The sequence below is a fragment of the Wolffia australiana genome, chromosome 2 (genome assembly GCF_029677425.1).
Source record: "Wolffia australiana isolate 7733 chromosome 2, ASM2967742v1".
Classification (NCBI taxonomy): domain Eukaryota; kingdom Viridiplantae; phylum Streptophyta; class Magnoliopsida; order Alismatales; family Araceae; genus Wolffia; species Wolffia australiana.
Genome location: NC_135836.1, coordinates 7,857,331 through 7,873,397, shown reverse-complemented (window position 1 = coordinate 7,873,397; position 16,067 = coordinate 7,857,331). Strand labels below are relative to the sequence as shown.

Sequence of the window (16,067 nt, the reverse complement as noted above, 5' to 3'; positions counted from 1 at the left end):
AATTTTACCCTAATAAGAGTTAATTTGATCTTCAATGAAGATCAAACAACCCTAATTCGATGATGAATTTAGAAAGGGGGGGTAGAAGAGATGGAGCGAATATAAGAAATAGGGAGCTCTAAATTGGATTCTTTCATCCAATTACGAGTATCAAAGGAGTCAAGTAGAGGGATTAAGAAGGAAATTTGATTTGGTTTTAGTTGGTTTTGGGGATTTGTTAATCCAAAATTTACTAACTATTAGATCATAAAAAGCAATTTAATATCTCCTAGAAATTAAAATTTTTATGTGCTTTTTCTTAATGTACAAATGGAATAGCTAGATCAATTTCATAATTTATCCTCTCAATCCTAGTATGGGCTTGTACATTCCGCTCAAGCCAAGCGATCAAGAAAATACAGACCAAGATCGAGAAGAGCAATCACAAAATTAACTAACACATAATCCAAATTACACAAATAATCAAATACAATGAAGCAGAAAATACCAAATAGGGTTGATCCAAGCAGAAATTACCATTTTACCCTATTTAGTGATTAATTTTTATCTATTAATGTAGGCCTGATCTGAATCATCCAACCATATCTTTATAAAGATGAGGTTAAGACGAGAAAGCCATAAATAAATCATCTCAATCGGACTTCATGATCAAAAGTATGAATAAATGAATTTTAACCAATTCTAACCATTGGATTGAAATACATTTATTTATTAATTTTTTTTCTTCACTCGCCATGATGTGTGGACGGCGGATTGGCTGGCGCAATTTCAATTTTATTTTAGGGTTGAATCTCAGAGCGCCATGTACCCCGCCCATTGGCACGTTCATCAAGCGCCATCTGAATTCTTATCCCCCCTCCAAGATTCGGCCACGTAGGTCACCCGAAATCCTGTTGTCATTTTGGATTGAAGTCCTTTTCAAATCGTGTATTTGCCGCTTGATGCCACCCATAAGTGATTATGTAAACGCCCTTTCGCACTCTCACTCCGATTTGTTTCCTGAAATCATAAAAAATCCTAATAAATTGCAATTAAACCCTGTGCTTATTTAAATTGTATCTTTACACCTGCCGTCACAACCGAAAGTTGTTTTTAGGGGCATATTTGCAACAAAATGTTAAGAAAAACCCCTCAAAGTTTAACAATTATTTTAAAAGTCATATTGTCCTTATAAATGTATCCTTTTCATTTTTGAAAATTCATTTCTTCCTTGAATAAATCCCAACAAATCCAATAAAATCCTAGAAAGTTCAGTAATTCATCCCCACATTAATTAACATCAAAATTAAGTTTTAAACCTTCCATTTTCATTGAAACATATTTATTTCAAGCTTAAAAAATTCTAGAAAATTCATAAAAATTAACATAAAATTAGGGAAAAATAAGAAATCACTTGGAAATAGTAATTACGTGTAATTATATGATAACAACCCCATTTTAAACTCTTTAAATGCATAAAATTGTTCTAATTTATTTGAATAATGACCAAATTTAGGGTGTTGGAAATGCTAGTCCCTTAGCATCATCTATGTCTTTTGCCAAATTCTCATTTTTCATCATGTGGGTCAAAGTCGCACGTGTTGTAAGTGGTAAACGTATCAATCTTAAGCTGAGATGAAAATCTAAATGAAAATTTGAGCGTTGACCTTTTCAGGAATTTGGGGTTCCTCTCTCATTGGTTTGAGTGCTTACGTAGATGAAAAGGAAGTGTACTTGTTGCTAGGTATGACGGTATACTCTTAGGGTAATCTCGCTTCACTTGTTTGACACTGGCCTCACATCTCTTACAAGTAAGATCACTCTCTCATGGGTTGGCGTCCATCTAGTTCTTGTCTCTCCATTAGCTTTTCTCCTACCGAAGAATAGAAGAAGCCGATTTCCTCCTCCTGTTGAGCACAAAATATGGAAGATAATAAGATGAATATATGGCATAATTTCTGGGATTGTGATAGGAAAGATGGAAGTCCCATGAAGGGGATGGGGTAGGTGTTAACAACGGGATGGATTGTGGTCAACAGGGTGTGGTGCTACCTAAGATAACCTACTACCAAGATTTTAGAAGAAGTGGGGGAAATAGAAAAGATGTGACCAATAAGACGATACACAAATGCAGACCAATATGGCCATGAATGGAATACTAGCATAAGAAATTCATACACGCCAAAACCCCTTTTTCTCTTTTTTTCTTGTTAATCTTTTCTCAATATATATATATTTCTTCTTCTTTTTCTTTATCTTTTTATTTTCCAATAGAAGAGGGCATGACAAAAATAAAACACCTTCCATCCTATAAATGGTTTATAAACATATTATCACAACTAGTATGAATGACATTACAATCACATTGGTCAAGAGAGAAGGGACAGAAGAATAAGATTGAGATAATGCAGATGAATCATGGACAGCAAAAGAGGCGAAGAGGTGATATCAGAGTGATACTGTGGAAAGGAAGATATACATACTTGGGAGATAGGTATATCCTCGGGAGTGGAAGCAAGTTGATGATGGGTAGGATGTGAAAAGTGTGGAACAATAAGGTCGATGGAGATGACGTATTCTGTGCATATGACTTGGGGAATGACTCACTCTTATAAGTGTGAGACCAATGGCGAGACACAAAACATAAGTGGGATCGGTTATTTTGAGCTGATGGAATGGGGGACCTCAATTTGCTCATCACTCTACCTTTGGAGCATAGAGGTTCTACCCTAGACTTTCCATCATCTAATCACCCACTAGACCTTGCCCAAATTGAAATTTAACCCACATTGCTCAAAATCATATAACGTTCTTTCTCTAACATACTCTAGATAATCTCTAGGAGCTTACTTCTCTACACATGTTCTCAAATCAATGGATGAAAATTTTTGATTCATGTATAGGCATGTTAATTATGGTTATAGGCAGGTTCAATTCATGTAATATTCCTCAAAATTAAATGCATAAATCACAGTTTGTGATTTAAAATGAACTAGCTTCTTATGCCCCCCAAAACTTAAAGATGCATGAACCTCAATGCATTACTGAAAAAATAACCTCAAGAAAAGTTGAGGGAAAGAATGTCAAACTGTGGGGATGGACGTCGTGGCTCGTTGTTGAGATGATAGATATAAAAATCCTAAATAAGTTGTGGCTGCATCATGCGTCATAAATGCTCCAACTTAGTCAACACCCTGGTCAACAAACAAAAACATCACAACAAGACTGATAGAGGTTCCACATGAACAAAATATTTGAAGTCTTTAAAGAGATAAACTTAAGAGAAACATCAGGTTGTGGACAAACCTGCAAACCCGTTCCTACTCAAAGGTAAGGTTTCATCCCTTGATTCCTCCATGTGGGCTCCGCCTACTTGGTGTGACAGCTAAATATATAGGGAAAAAACGTAAAGGAGAACTGTAAAAGGATCCCAGTTTCCATTAGGAAAAGGGAAATAAATCAAACTAAAGATTATCTCAATCATAAATCTAAACTCAAAGCATTGTGTATAAGAAACTCAATGCCTGTGTGTACATACTGATATTTGAAAATGGGTTTCCTTCTAATTTTGGCCCACAAAAGTAAAACATTAAAGAGATCAAACATAAAGAAAACCCTGCTAGAAAATTGCCATTTCCATTTAAATAAATTATCATGCCAATCTGTAAAAAGAATTGTGCATAAGAAAGGTTCAATCTCGGCTTCATCACACAAATTTTTCATCCTTGTCCTAGGTTGGAATTTAAATAATACATTTGGCATACTGCAAAATTCTTTTTCCATTTCTAAATCCGTCAGCATCATCCTCATGGAAGCCTTCACATTGCTATTTTTCTTCATATGATTTCTGTCATCAAGAAACAACATGTAAACATAAGAGATTATTTCCTCAACTTCTTCTATCGAAATGCTTGATTCCCCAAAATTATCCCTCCAAGATTTTCCAAAAGAAACATGCATTGAGAATTCATTCCTCTCTTCTCCATGCATATAATAAGTGGGTTTACCTACACTTCCAGAATGCAGTGCTTGAAGAAATGGAATGGGAGGTTGATACTCTTCAAGATGACAATGAGTATTTTCGGCCTAACCTTCCTCATCTCTTTTCACCTTTTATCCCACATCATCCTGAAAATCATAATCAGAAGTAGTATACATTCTGATTGTGATTCCTCATACCCATGTACTTCATCTTCACAAAAATGTAAATTAAAGATTTCAGCAATCTCCACTTTAATAGTTTTCATTTTTGTGAGAAAATAATATTCCTCAAGGGAACCACTTTCTGCTAATAAGTCATTAAAAAATCCACAAACATCTTTCTCCATATGTACGATCCTTAAGAAGTATTCTCCCCTTTTATAAAAATCATTTGTTTTATTAGAAAGTCCTCTAATCATATTGTGAAGTAGTACCATTTTGGAAAGACATTCATTTTTGAAAACATCCTCATATTCAAGAAAATAATTCATTATAACTGGTCACTCTCTTTGGAGTCATCAAGCTGAGAAATTTTCTGTTGAATCATTTCAAACTCATTAACAAATACATGATGCTCTTTGGAAAATGAAGATGATGCATTTTGCACTGAACTTGTAGAGCATAATCCTACTGAAGGTGATTGCTCCCACTCATAGTGTGAATATTCTAAAGGGTGCATATCATGGGTGTGGAAGCCATGATCATGGGTATTATGGAGAATAAAATTGGGGATTTTGCCTCTATAGATTTTGGGTAATACAAATGCTCATGAAAAATGGGGAAGGTCTGGTATAAATGTTCATAATCATACATAAGAGGATTGATGTCATAATGAAAATGCTCACCATGATTCAAGGAGTTTCTATTATCATGAATATAGTAAAATTGTGCACCTTCATAGTATAAATCCTCATTGTCATAATTTTCATGCAACTCATGGTAATGAAAATTATGCCCATAATAGTAAGACATGGTTGCTACATATGCTTAGAAGTAGTTCTCTATTAGAAAATATAATGTAGTGCAAGAATATTTTTGCTCAACACGTTGTACTTCCTAAGCATTTAAATCCAAAATAGGAAGTAAAATGTAGTGAAAGAAGATATATTAAATTAAAAATAAGCACCTTATAGAAACTTAAATCAAAAAGATTTTGAGCACAATTTTAAAGCACTCAATTGATAGAAATGAAAACCAATTGAATTTACTTAGCATTGCTTCCCCGGCAACAACGCCAATTGATAAGCCAAAAATAAGGATAAATTTTGCAAAAATTTAATCTCTTGTCGTGTTAAATTTTATAGAACCCTACTTAAGATGTTTAGTGGTAAGTAAGAGTATCATCCAAGGGACGCTAGTTAGGAATACAATTGATGATCTACTTGAATAATTTGACCTTAATTGGGGTCAATTTAATTTTCAGTAAAGATCAAATGACCCCAAGTAGAGGAGGAATTTAGAAAGGAATTTAGGAGAAATGGGAAGAATAGAAGAAATTGGGAGTCCTAGATGACTTCTTTGATCCAAAAAGAAGGATCAATGGGGTCAACTAGAGATGTTGATAAGAAAAATATGATTTGGTTTGAGTTTGAATTTGAGGAAATTGGTATCAAAATTTAGTAACTACTAGATCATAAGTGCAATACAATATCTCCTAGAAATAAAAGTTCTCTTAGATTCTTTTAATGTGCAAAGGGAATAGCTATGTAAAGTTCACAATCTCGCCTCTCAATCCCAGTAAAGGCTTGTACATTCTGCTCAAGCGTAGTGATTTAGAAATTCAGACCAAGATAAAAAAGAACGATGAATAAATTCACTAAAACATCATCCAAAATACAATAAAAATTTAATTTCAATGAAGAAACAAATACCAAACAGGTTGACCTAGGCGTTACATGGTAAATTTCATCATACCCTCATTTAATAATTTAATTTTTATCCATCAATGTAGGTTTTATCTGAATGATCCAACCATACAAATAAAAAGAAGAGGCTGAGATGAGCAAATCCATAAAAAACTCATCTGAATCGGATCTCAGGATAAAAAAGTATTAATAAATGAATTTTGACCGATCCTAGCCGTTGGATCAAAATTCATTTATTTATTTATTTTTTCTTCACATGCAATGATGTGTCAATGGCTGATTGGCTAGAGTATTTTGAACTTAAAATGGCGGGTTGATTCTCGGCGTGCCACATACTCCCTGTCCTGAAATCAAAATAAAGATAAAACAATCAAAATAGATATAATATAAGGCGATTTGCACTTACCTGTGTGCCTTCAAAGTTTAAACTCCCCGAAAAATATTTATGTATATGTCCTTTTAGCTCTCTCTCCTCCATTTTTTGCTGAAAACATTAAATAAAAATATTGATTAACTACAATAAAACCTCGTCACTATTTTAATTGCTTACAACCACAACCAAGAGCTGTTTTGAGGGCATAATTACAGTAAACCTTTAAGAAAAACCCCTTTCACTTTAGAAATTGTTTAAAAACTCATATTTTCCATATAAATATATCCTTTTCCTCTTTAAAAATTCATTTCTTCCTTGAATAAATCCCAATAAATCCAATAAAATCCTGGAAAATTCTAAAAATTTCAGTAATTCATCCCCTCATCAATTATCAAAATTAAGTTTTAAACCTGCCATTTTCATTTACACAGAATTATTTAAAGCTTAAATAAAATTACAAAAAATTAGGAAAAAATCAGAAATCAATTGGAAACAGTAATTACGTGTAAATATATGATAACAACCCTTGTTTGAACTGTTTAAATGCATAAATTTGTTCTAATTTCTTGAAATCAATACCTAACTTAGGGTGTTATGAAGTCCCACTAGAAATCCTCATTACCCGCTACCGCAGTTATCACGGGTCTCCATACTGTGTGCTGTCTCAACGTGACTAACCAGATATTTTGTCCGATCCGCGCGAATCTAAAAACCACATGATTAGAACGATAGAACTCGGAAACAAGAAAAGGCTGCAATGGAGTCTGCCTTCACCGCCGCGGCGTTCGCACTAGTACTCGGGCTCATCTGGCTCTGGACGAAGACGAAGAACAACAACAGGGAGAAAGGAAAGAAGAGATACGCACCCGTTGCTGGCACCGCCTTGAACCAGTTGATCCACTTCCATAAAAGCCACGACTTCATCACCGATCATTGCCGCAAGTACCCGTGCTTTCGCCTCCTCCTCCTCTATCGTAGCTGCGTCTATGTCACCGAACCCCGCGACGTGGAGTATATCCTCAGCACCAATTTCCCCAATTACGGCAAGGTGAGGCAGCTTTCGCCGATTCATTTTCCTTTTCCTTCACCGCTTCTCCCCTATTGTCGTCCCTATAATTACGATGATGATCAGAATCATCATCATCCTCATCTGCCTCTTCATCTTCAATGTACCTCTTGTTCTTCATAAGCATAATCACCATGTTCTTTCTTATAGGGTTGGTACAATCATGACATTCTAGGGGGGCTCCTGGGGGATGGGATCTTCGCTGTCGATGGCGAGAAGTGGCGGCACCAGAGGAAGCTCGCCAGCCATGAATTTTCTACGAGGAACTTGCGGGAGTACAGCAGCAGCGCCTTCAGACGGGATGCGACGAGGCTAGCAGAGGTCGTCTCCGAAGCGGTCCGCTCGAACGAGACAGTCGATCTTCGAGTAAGCCCTCCAGTCTTCGAAAAAAAATGAGACTTTTGCAACTGACTCTCGTCCGGATGACGAGGACTTGCAGCTTTGTCGAGGCGCGTCTTTTAAGAAAAGTGAGATGCCAATATGAGATGAAGAAGAGGAAGTAGAGACGAAGAGAGAAAGGGCATCTCACGAACAGAAGATAATAGAAGCCATCTAGGCTTAAACAGTAACGAGTAGAAGATAGATGATAAACAGGGCCACGGGCGGAGCCGTATTAGAGTAAGAAAAGCCTCATCGAAACAAGAACGTTACAGGGTTATTTACAGTCTCATAATCAGACCGTTTTACTGCTAATGGTTGTGATTCAGTTTTAGCAACTGACAGTTTCATTGCTGTTTCCAAATTCAACTGTTGCATGACAACCGTTTCTCAATTTACCTTTGTCTCCTTAAACCTCACACGTCCCACGATCTTCAAATCTCCACTATCGTCATCGTCAATTATAGTCGAAGAAATGAGATGCAAGACGTCTTTTTCGTTTTTAAAACAAGACATAAGTGAAAGAGGCGTTTGGTATTAACCTTCCGTGTGATTCAAACGTCGTGAACTTTAAGCCTTCATTCCATATTGACATGCAAGTCGTCTTTTTCGTTTTTAAAACAAGACATAAGAGAAAGAGGCGTTTGGCATTAACCTTCCATGTGATTCAAACGTCGTGAACGTTAAGCCTTCATTCCATAAACGATACAGTCATCTGTCGTCCAAAATTGAGCAACTTCTTTTCAGGGTCGATGAAGTGAACGTAGACGTGACAGTTGATGTATACCGGAGCTCACTCGCGGCTGAATAGAAGTTTGAAGTTTTTTGCAGGATTTGCTGATGAAGACGACGATGGACTCAATATTCAAGGTGGGGTTCGGAGTGGATTTGGACACGCTGCGAGGGACCAGCGAAGAAGGGAAGCGCTTCTCCCAGGCCTTCGACGACGCCAGCGAGATCACCTGCCGCCGGTACTGCGACGTGCTGTGGAGGATGAAGAAGGCGCTGAACGTCGGCAGCGAGGCCGCTCTGAGGAAGAACGTAAGGCTCATTGACGACTTCACTTATCGAATAATCGAGGAGAAGATGGAACATATGGCCGAGGCCAACTCTGCGAACGATCTATGCTCATCAGAAGAGAAGATGAAGAAGGAAGACATATTATCGAGGTTCCTGCAGGAGAGAGAGAACGACCCGGACAAGATCAGCAAGTCGTACCTGAAAGACATCATTCTCAACTTCTTGATCGCCGGCAAGGACACCACGGCGAGCGTCCTCTCTTGGTTCTTTTACATGATGTGCAAGAACAAAGAAATCCAGAGAAGGGTGGCCGAAGAGGTGGACACCGCGACGGGTCCGAGCTCCGGGGGGTCCTCAGTGGCGGAGTTTACGGAGAAGCTTGGCAGCGATATGGAGCCTTTGCCTTTCCTCCACGCCGCGCTGAACGAGACTCTCCGTCTTTACCCCGGTGTGCCGCAGGTACCCACCTACCCTTGAGACTTTTCCTGTGGGAGAAAACCATGAAAAGAACTTCCTAGTCGGGTTGCTGGGCGGATGATGATCCCCTTTCCCTCGCTTTACAACATCGGGCATCCGTTCTGGCCTCGGAACAGGAACGAAACGAAAGCCTTTCTTGTCTTTCGTCTCGTACCATTTCATCCGGTTGGTTTCATCCGGCACTGGCGGTTTACTGCAGTGCAGCGCACAACTCGTTAATATAAGTTCCGAGACTAAGCGTTTTCTTTTTCCTGTGGATATAAACCAAGGATCCGAAGATGTGCTTCTCCGATGACACGCTTCCGAGTGGCTTCGACGTCAGAGCCGGGGACATCGTTGTCTATGTGCCGTACTGTATGGGCAGGCTGAAAGAGCTGTGGGGGGAGGACGCAGAGGTCTTCCGCCCGGAGAGATGGCTGGAGGAGGACGGAAGCTTGCGCCATGAGAGTCCCTTCAAGTTCACAGCCTTCCAGGTGAAATACTATTCATTTGGCGGGTAACCTTAAGTTTTTTACTCTAAATCATTAGTGTAAGTGGTTCTTTTTTGTGAATATCAGGCTGGGCCAAGAGTCTGTCTGGGGAGGGAGTTCGCTTACAGGCAGATGAAGATCATCGTGGCCACGCTGCTTCATTTCTTCACGTTCCAGATGGCCGACGAGGGGAAGAACGTTGGATACCGGACCATGTTGACGCTGCAAATCCAAGAGCTGCAAGTTCGAGCTTTCCCCAGGCAGCCTGTACGTTGATCGGCTTGTCTCGGTGTCTTCTCGTCTTTCTCCTGGGACAGAAAGTTAAGCCTCCAGCTCTTAAGGAGCCCTCAGTGTAAAAGAATATGGTATTTGGGTCGACTCCATGAAACAGTACTTTCCGTCAGAATAAAAAACATTTATCTTGACAAATCTTTACTAAGATCTTGGAATCGTTACCGAAGTGTTGATCAAAGAAGCATGTTTTGAGTCATATTAACTTGTCACATTTCTTCCTATATTGGATAACCTTAAGTTTCGGACTCCAAATTACTAGCTTAAGCGTCGATTTATTGTTAATAGCTCGCGGGGCCAAGAGCCTGCCTAGGGAAGGAGATCGGTTACAGGCAGATGAAGACCATCGCGCCCATGCTGGTCCATTTCTTCACGTTCCAGATGGCCGAGGAGGCGAAGAAAGTTGAATGTCGGACCATGCTGACTCTGCGAATCCAATAGCTGCGGGTTAGAGCATCCCGGAGACAGTCAGTACGTTGATCAGCTTATCTTTATATGTTTTCCTTTTAGTATGTCAGAAAATCAGCGACTAACTTATAAGGAGCTGTATTGTATTTCGGTAGACCCATGAAAGACTATTTTCCACATTATTCTTACTTTATAATTGAATATGTCTGTTTAAATTTGTTTTAAAAAGGGCACCCTTCTTCTAAGTCGTTAATTGAAATTTTATTGTACTTCGTTAATGACTGGAAAACATTGTCAAATGAAAATTTATTCTACTTCTTTGCTAGCACACAATGGAAACATCATAAAATGAAATTTATTCTTCTTCTTCACTGGCATACACTGTAAAACTAAACAATGTTCCTATTGTACTGTTGTAATTATATGGCCGTCTAACAAATCACACTTCTCTATTTTATTTTAACTCATTCAAATAAGTATTTAATAATTACTATTCTCGCATGATGTTTATAATAATATGCCTGAGTACGTGCACTGGCGTACTAAATTATGATGTCATCATAATACAATGATCCCTTATTTGATGTATTCTAAATATTCTAAATATTCTTATTTGATGGATACTCAAGACAAACATTGAATTATCCTAATGGAATAACACTATCTGGTCCTAATTACATAATAATTGGTTAAAATATATGTGTCCAACAAGCCAATCACACATTCCACATCTCAGTCATTATTTATTATGCAACATATTCGTTATATTGATAGTGTTATACTTATAATGAAGTCCACGAATAGATGATCGAACTTAGTCAATTATGGTGAGATGATAATATGGAGAACACTAAGCATGTGTTCCAAGTATTTCTATTCAAAAGATACTCGAGAAGGATATCAAAGCGTCCCAATAGAATAAGACTATCTTGTCTCTCTCATATGATCATTATGTTAGTCTCGTGGTCATTAGTGTCGAGACACTAAAGATAGATAGTGTGTAGGATTTAACAGAAATATTACACTAGATTGGTATGTTGCATCTGTGAGTGGAATGACAACGAATGGTCAAACAGGTTGATTCAGTTTACGGTTGTATAAGCATTCCTTAAACCTGAGACAACAAAGATGTATTGTGGATGGACAGTTGAACTTTCATTGTGACCTACACGTTTATAATCTTGGAATTCTAAATATTATTGATTCAGGTGCAGTGAAAAGAAAAAGCTCAAGGAAAATGATGCAATGAACTCCTTTCCCACAGTAATGAAATATCTGAGAAGATTAATTTGATGATTTGGGATTGCATACGTACTAACTCGAATGACCAATTATAAATTGATACTTAAGCATAAATTAATTCTTATGAGAAGCATCAAGTGCATGAGGGAACATATGGACCTGATAAACCAACCACATATTAGTTTCATGAGTGAGTTAGTACACTCCTCCATATCATCTAGAGCATAAGGTATAGCTTGGACCCCACAGATTGGAGACTCAATATATTTTGCATGATGATATAGTTAATTAATTTGGAAGGCCAATGAAGGTAATTGGATCATTAGAGTAATAAACTAGATTGATACATGGGCCTAAAGGGTCACATGAAAATGATCTTTTTGAAGTCAAAAGACACACTGAAAGTTTGGGATTTTTTGAAAAAAATCCCACAATTTAAATATGAGAAGGCCTTTAAAAAAATTCATCCAGGAAAGAATTGTTAAGAGTCTTCTCTTCCTTCTTTTGTGTCCCCATATGACCTCTCTATTCCCAATAAAATTGAGACAATGTATCGATGACAATGGAGCATGAACAGGGCTTGTCAAGGCAAAGGATGAGATTCAATATGCTAGGGATCACATGCATACATCTACAGGTTACACAGTTGAACAGCTCGACACCTCACACCAATGAAATAAAAGGAATCACTTATCCCATCTATGCCTATGTGGTTTGATCAATCATTACGTTGGTTCTATTTTGTTAAGAATTTTTCATAGCACATATCCATTTTATTTCATCAAGATTAAGGCTGTATAATTAAATAATTGAATGGTCATGATTAGGTTGTTTACCCACATTATAAGAAGAGACATATCAAGGAAGACAATGTTGTGGAGTCCTTAGCTATTGTAGTGGATATAGGCATAAAGTTCTTTGATGATTTCCAAAAGCATCACTGTTAACTCGGATGTACAATAAGGGTTGGCAGACTAGAGCAGCATCAAGAGGATGAGGGACTATACGTACTTGAAAACTGATGAAGGCAAATTATGATTTAAATGTCCTAAATCAAATAAAATTGTTGAAATACAAAAAACTCACTCAGATGTATAGAAGGAGCAAAGTCGTCTCCACAGACACGGGCATTTAGGGATGAATTTAATTTTTGAGTTATAGTTAAAGAGAATTAATAGCAAAAATAAAAGTACTGGATATATTAAGTGATAAGTAATTAGCAGGTGGAGGAAATGTGTAATGGATGAAAGAACAAAGATAATATGTAATAGTACTTACTAGTGATTAATGTGAGAGAGAACCAGAGAATGACAGAGAATGTATTATATTATTTATATATTTGTACCGATACTAGAGATATTAAATAAGTAACAAATTTTAAATGCATTTGTGGTATTATAATTAAGGATGACGTTAATCTAGGTAGTGGAAGAGGTACATTAGATTGTGAGATAGATAGAATAATAAAATATTATTAATAGAAGCTAAGAAGATTATTTATTTAATTAGTAGTGACTTATATCTTATATAGGACATAGGTATAATAATAATGGATATTATGATTTAGTTACATAGTGAATATTATTTTTTATTTTTTTAATAAGAAGGAAGGTGAAGAGTAATGGAGAAGGAATAAAACTTGTGATAGGGTAAAGAAGGAATTTTATATGTATTAAGATGTATATTAATGGGAGAGAGATATAGCTGTATATATATATCCTTGAAGCATAGAATTAAGAGTAATATAGGTAAATATGAGTATATCGTTACCTAATTCTGAGAATGTATTTAATTAGATTATAAAGGTGAATGCTTGAGAATTTACATAGGATTACTACGGTAAAAATATTAATATCAATAGTATTATATGATTTATTGATCAAGTATAATTATTGAGTGTGGTTTATATAGATATAATAGTTAATATATTATTTTTATAAAGTAAAATTTCATGGAGAATAGTAAATATCAGGTAAAATTCCTGATCAGCAGAACATGTTTGTAAAAATGCCTCAACGAGAAAATAGAGCTATATCAAGATGAGATCTGACTTTCGATCTGATTAGGACTAGATCCATGTACTCAGATATGTTGGTAGAACACTTATCAACCTTATAGAGTTTAGAAATGCACCTGAGACTCCTTGATTCCAATGAGCTGAGGATGGGGGCGCTGATCGTCGAGCCCTATGGTTTGCAATTCAGCTTGCCTTCCTCCATGTTGGCACATTCCATGGATTCCTAATACCTTCTGTCACCTTCTTGAGCCTGCCCACCCTCACTAGATTCATCACCCTCTCCAATTTGGCCAGACGAACTTGGGATAGGTCTCCTACCGCCGCTCTTGAACTCCATCATAAGATGCCATTTAGGGCCGTGGTGGGCCTTTTTAAGGCCATGGATGGATCTCCTACAGGCGTAGATAACATGGACTGATCATGGTGGTCCTCCTAGGTCATCCAATGCCTGTGGTGGTCCCCCTTGGCTGGAAATCATTTTCCAACTGGAGGAGGGCAATGCCTCAAGGCGGTGATAGACAAAACTGCCCCTGGCCGTTGGATGTAATGTGAAAAGCAGTACACATCTGCGATTAAATCACAAGCATAGGCTACTATAAATTTGGTTTACCCTCCCGTCACATCACTGTCCTCGTTAGTGTCCCTGTCAACTCTATCCACAATTGTGATTTGCCTGATAGCGGCTCTGCCATCTTCGTCGAGCCGCTGTAACCAATCAGAAGCATACAAAGGAAAAAAATAAAAATTAATAAGAATAAGAAGATCTCACCATTTTCTTTAGAAGATTGGACAGTCGAGATTACATTAGCATACTTAAGTCAGCCCATTATGATACAAGCTTTGGGCCAAATTGGTTTGAAACCCGATCATAAGTCTTTTAGCTTTCTGAATATTGCAGCCTGTTATGACACAATCCCCATTATTGCTTCTTGGCTTGGCCCGGTGCAGAGCTAACAAAAACAATGGGATATCATAAATTTTTACAAAAACATAATTGTATAAAGTCTATTAGAGAATGATGTAGAAATAACATGATATTTCCATTGCGCACAAGTGGGGGTTGTGTTGGGCCTTTGTGTGGGCTCCTTGGTGGGCTCCTTGTTGGGATTGCTAGGGCTTGTGCTGGGTGCGGCTGATTGCTGGAGACGGGTAGGCTTGAGCACCCTGCGCTTGTCTGCATCAATCCTTTTTCTTCCATCCAAGCCAAGGACACAAAACCCCATAATCGGTATGGCTAATCCTGTGACCATTAATGTGGAGACATTAAGGAGAGACAATGGGTAACCTTAAGAGTAATATTTTAATAAAGTGATCTATATGTGGTGGCGATGACGTCGACGCATTGACACCGGACCCGCCACCACAATCATCCAAAGTCAATGCTACTGCTAAGGACATGCCGCCATCATCACCGGACCAAGTCAACACGCCAACATCAGACACATCTCCACCCACACACGCCCCTCCACGCGTCCTGACAATTCGCCGAAGACAGATCAAGAACTGCCCCCTGTTGTGACATGAAACCACATCGCTCGTGTTTATTTTTATTTTATTAACTGTTTTTTCTCTTTCCTCCAAGGCCTATATGTATAGGCCAATGTTCCAAGAAACAATTAGGCAAGTCATAATTCAGGAATTGAGTTTCTTTAACTCTTCTTGGAGAACTTGCCATAGCCTCCCCTTCTCCCTTAGGTCGCCGCCGCCGTCGCCGCCATCGTCGCCGCCGCCGGCCACCACATCCCTCTCTCTCTCTCTTGTCCATTCTCTCCTCCTTTCCTCTACTTTCCTCCTTCCTTCTCTCTCTCTTCCCTTCTACCTCTACGCCAACGTCCAGCGCTGGCCGGCCCTGCCAAGGCCGCCTGCGCTAGACGCCGGTGCCGGCTGCCCCACCCAGGGCCGCCCACGCCAACGCAAATTGCAGGCCGCCTGCCCAAGGCCACCCGCGCCAAACGCCAACGCCGGCTGCCCGCACCAACGCCCAGCGCAGGCCGCCCGCCCAAGTCCACCCGTGCCAACGCCCAGCGCAGGCCGCCCTTGCCAAGGCTGCCCGCGCCAGACGCCAGTGCCGGTTGCCCCGCCCAGGGCTGCCGCGCCAACGCCCAGCGCAGGCCACCCCGCCTAAGGCCGTCCGCGCTAGACGCCAGCACCGGCCGCCCCTACACAAGGCCGCCCACGCTAGACGCCCAGCGCGGGCCGCCCTGCTAAGGGCAGCCCGTGCTAGACGCCAGTGCCGACCGCCCCGCTCATGGCCGCCCGCGCACATTGGTGTCACCTGCACCTACGCTCGCCTGTACCCATTGGCTTCTTCTCTTCGTCCACGTGCCCTCACACATCAAGCAACCCGGCCAACACAAATGACTCAATACCAGGGCCGCTCAACGCCGAGAACGCCCAGATTTTTCCTCTAGTGGGCCATACAACGCCCGGATCGCCCAGACACGTCAGGACCTGAATTTCCCGCAGCCTCATCAGGCACTACGGTGCTGAGATATGCCCG

At 39.3% G+C, this 16,067-nt stretch overlaps 1 protein-coding gene across 1 annotated transcript; it reads left to right on the top strand.

Annotated features, from left to right (window-relative positions):
* Nucleotides 1–6,923: 6,923 nt before the first annotated feature.
* On the top strand, nt 6,924–10,038 carry LOC144716689 (cytochrome P450 704C1-like). The gene is made up of 5 exons (XM_078591897.1): nt 6,924–7,246; nt 7,415–7,630; nt 8,474–9,121; nt 9,409–9,612; nt 9,697–10,038. Exons 1-5 carry the CDS (start codon nt 6,956–6,958, stop codon nt 9,883–9,885), a joined length of 1,548 nt encoding a protein of 515 aa, XP_078448023.1. The 5' UTR covers nt 6,924–6,955; the 3' UTR covers nt 9,886–10,038.
* The last annotated feature ends 6,029 nt before the right edge of the window (nt 10,039–16,067 follow it).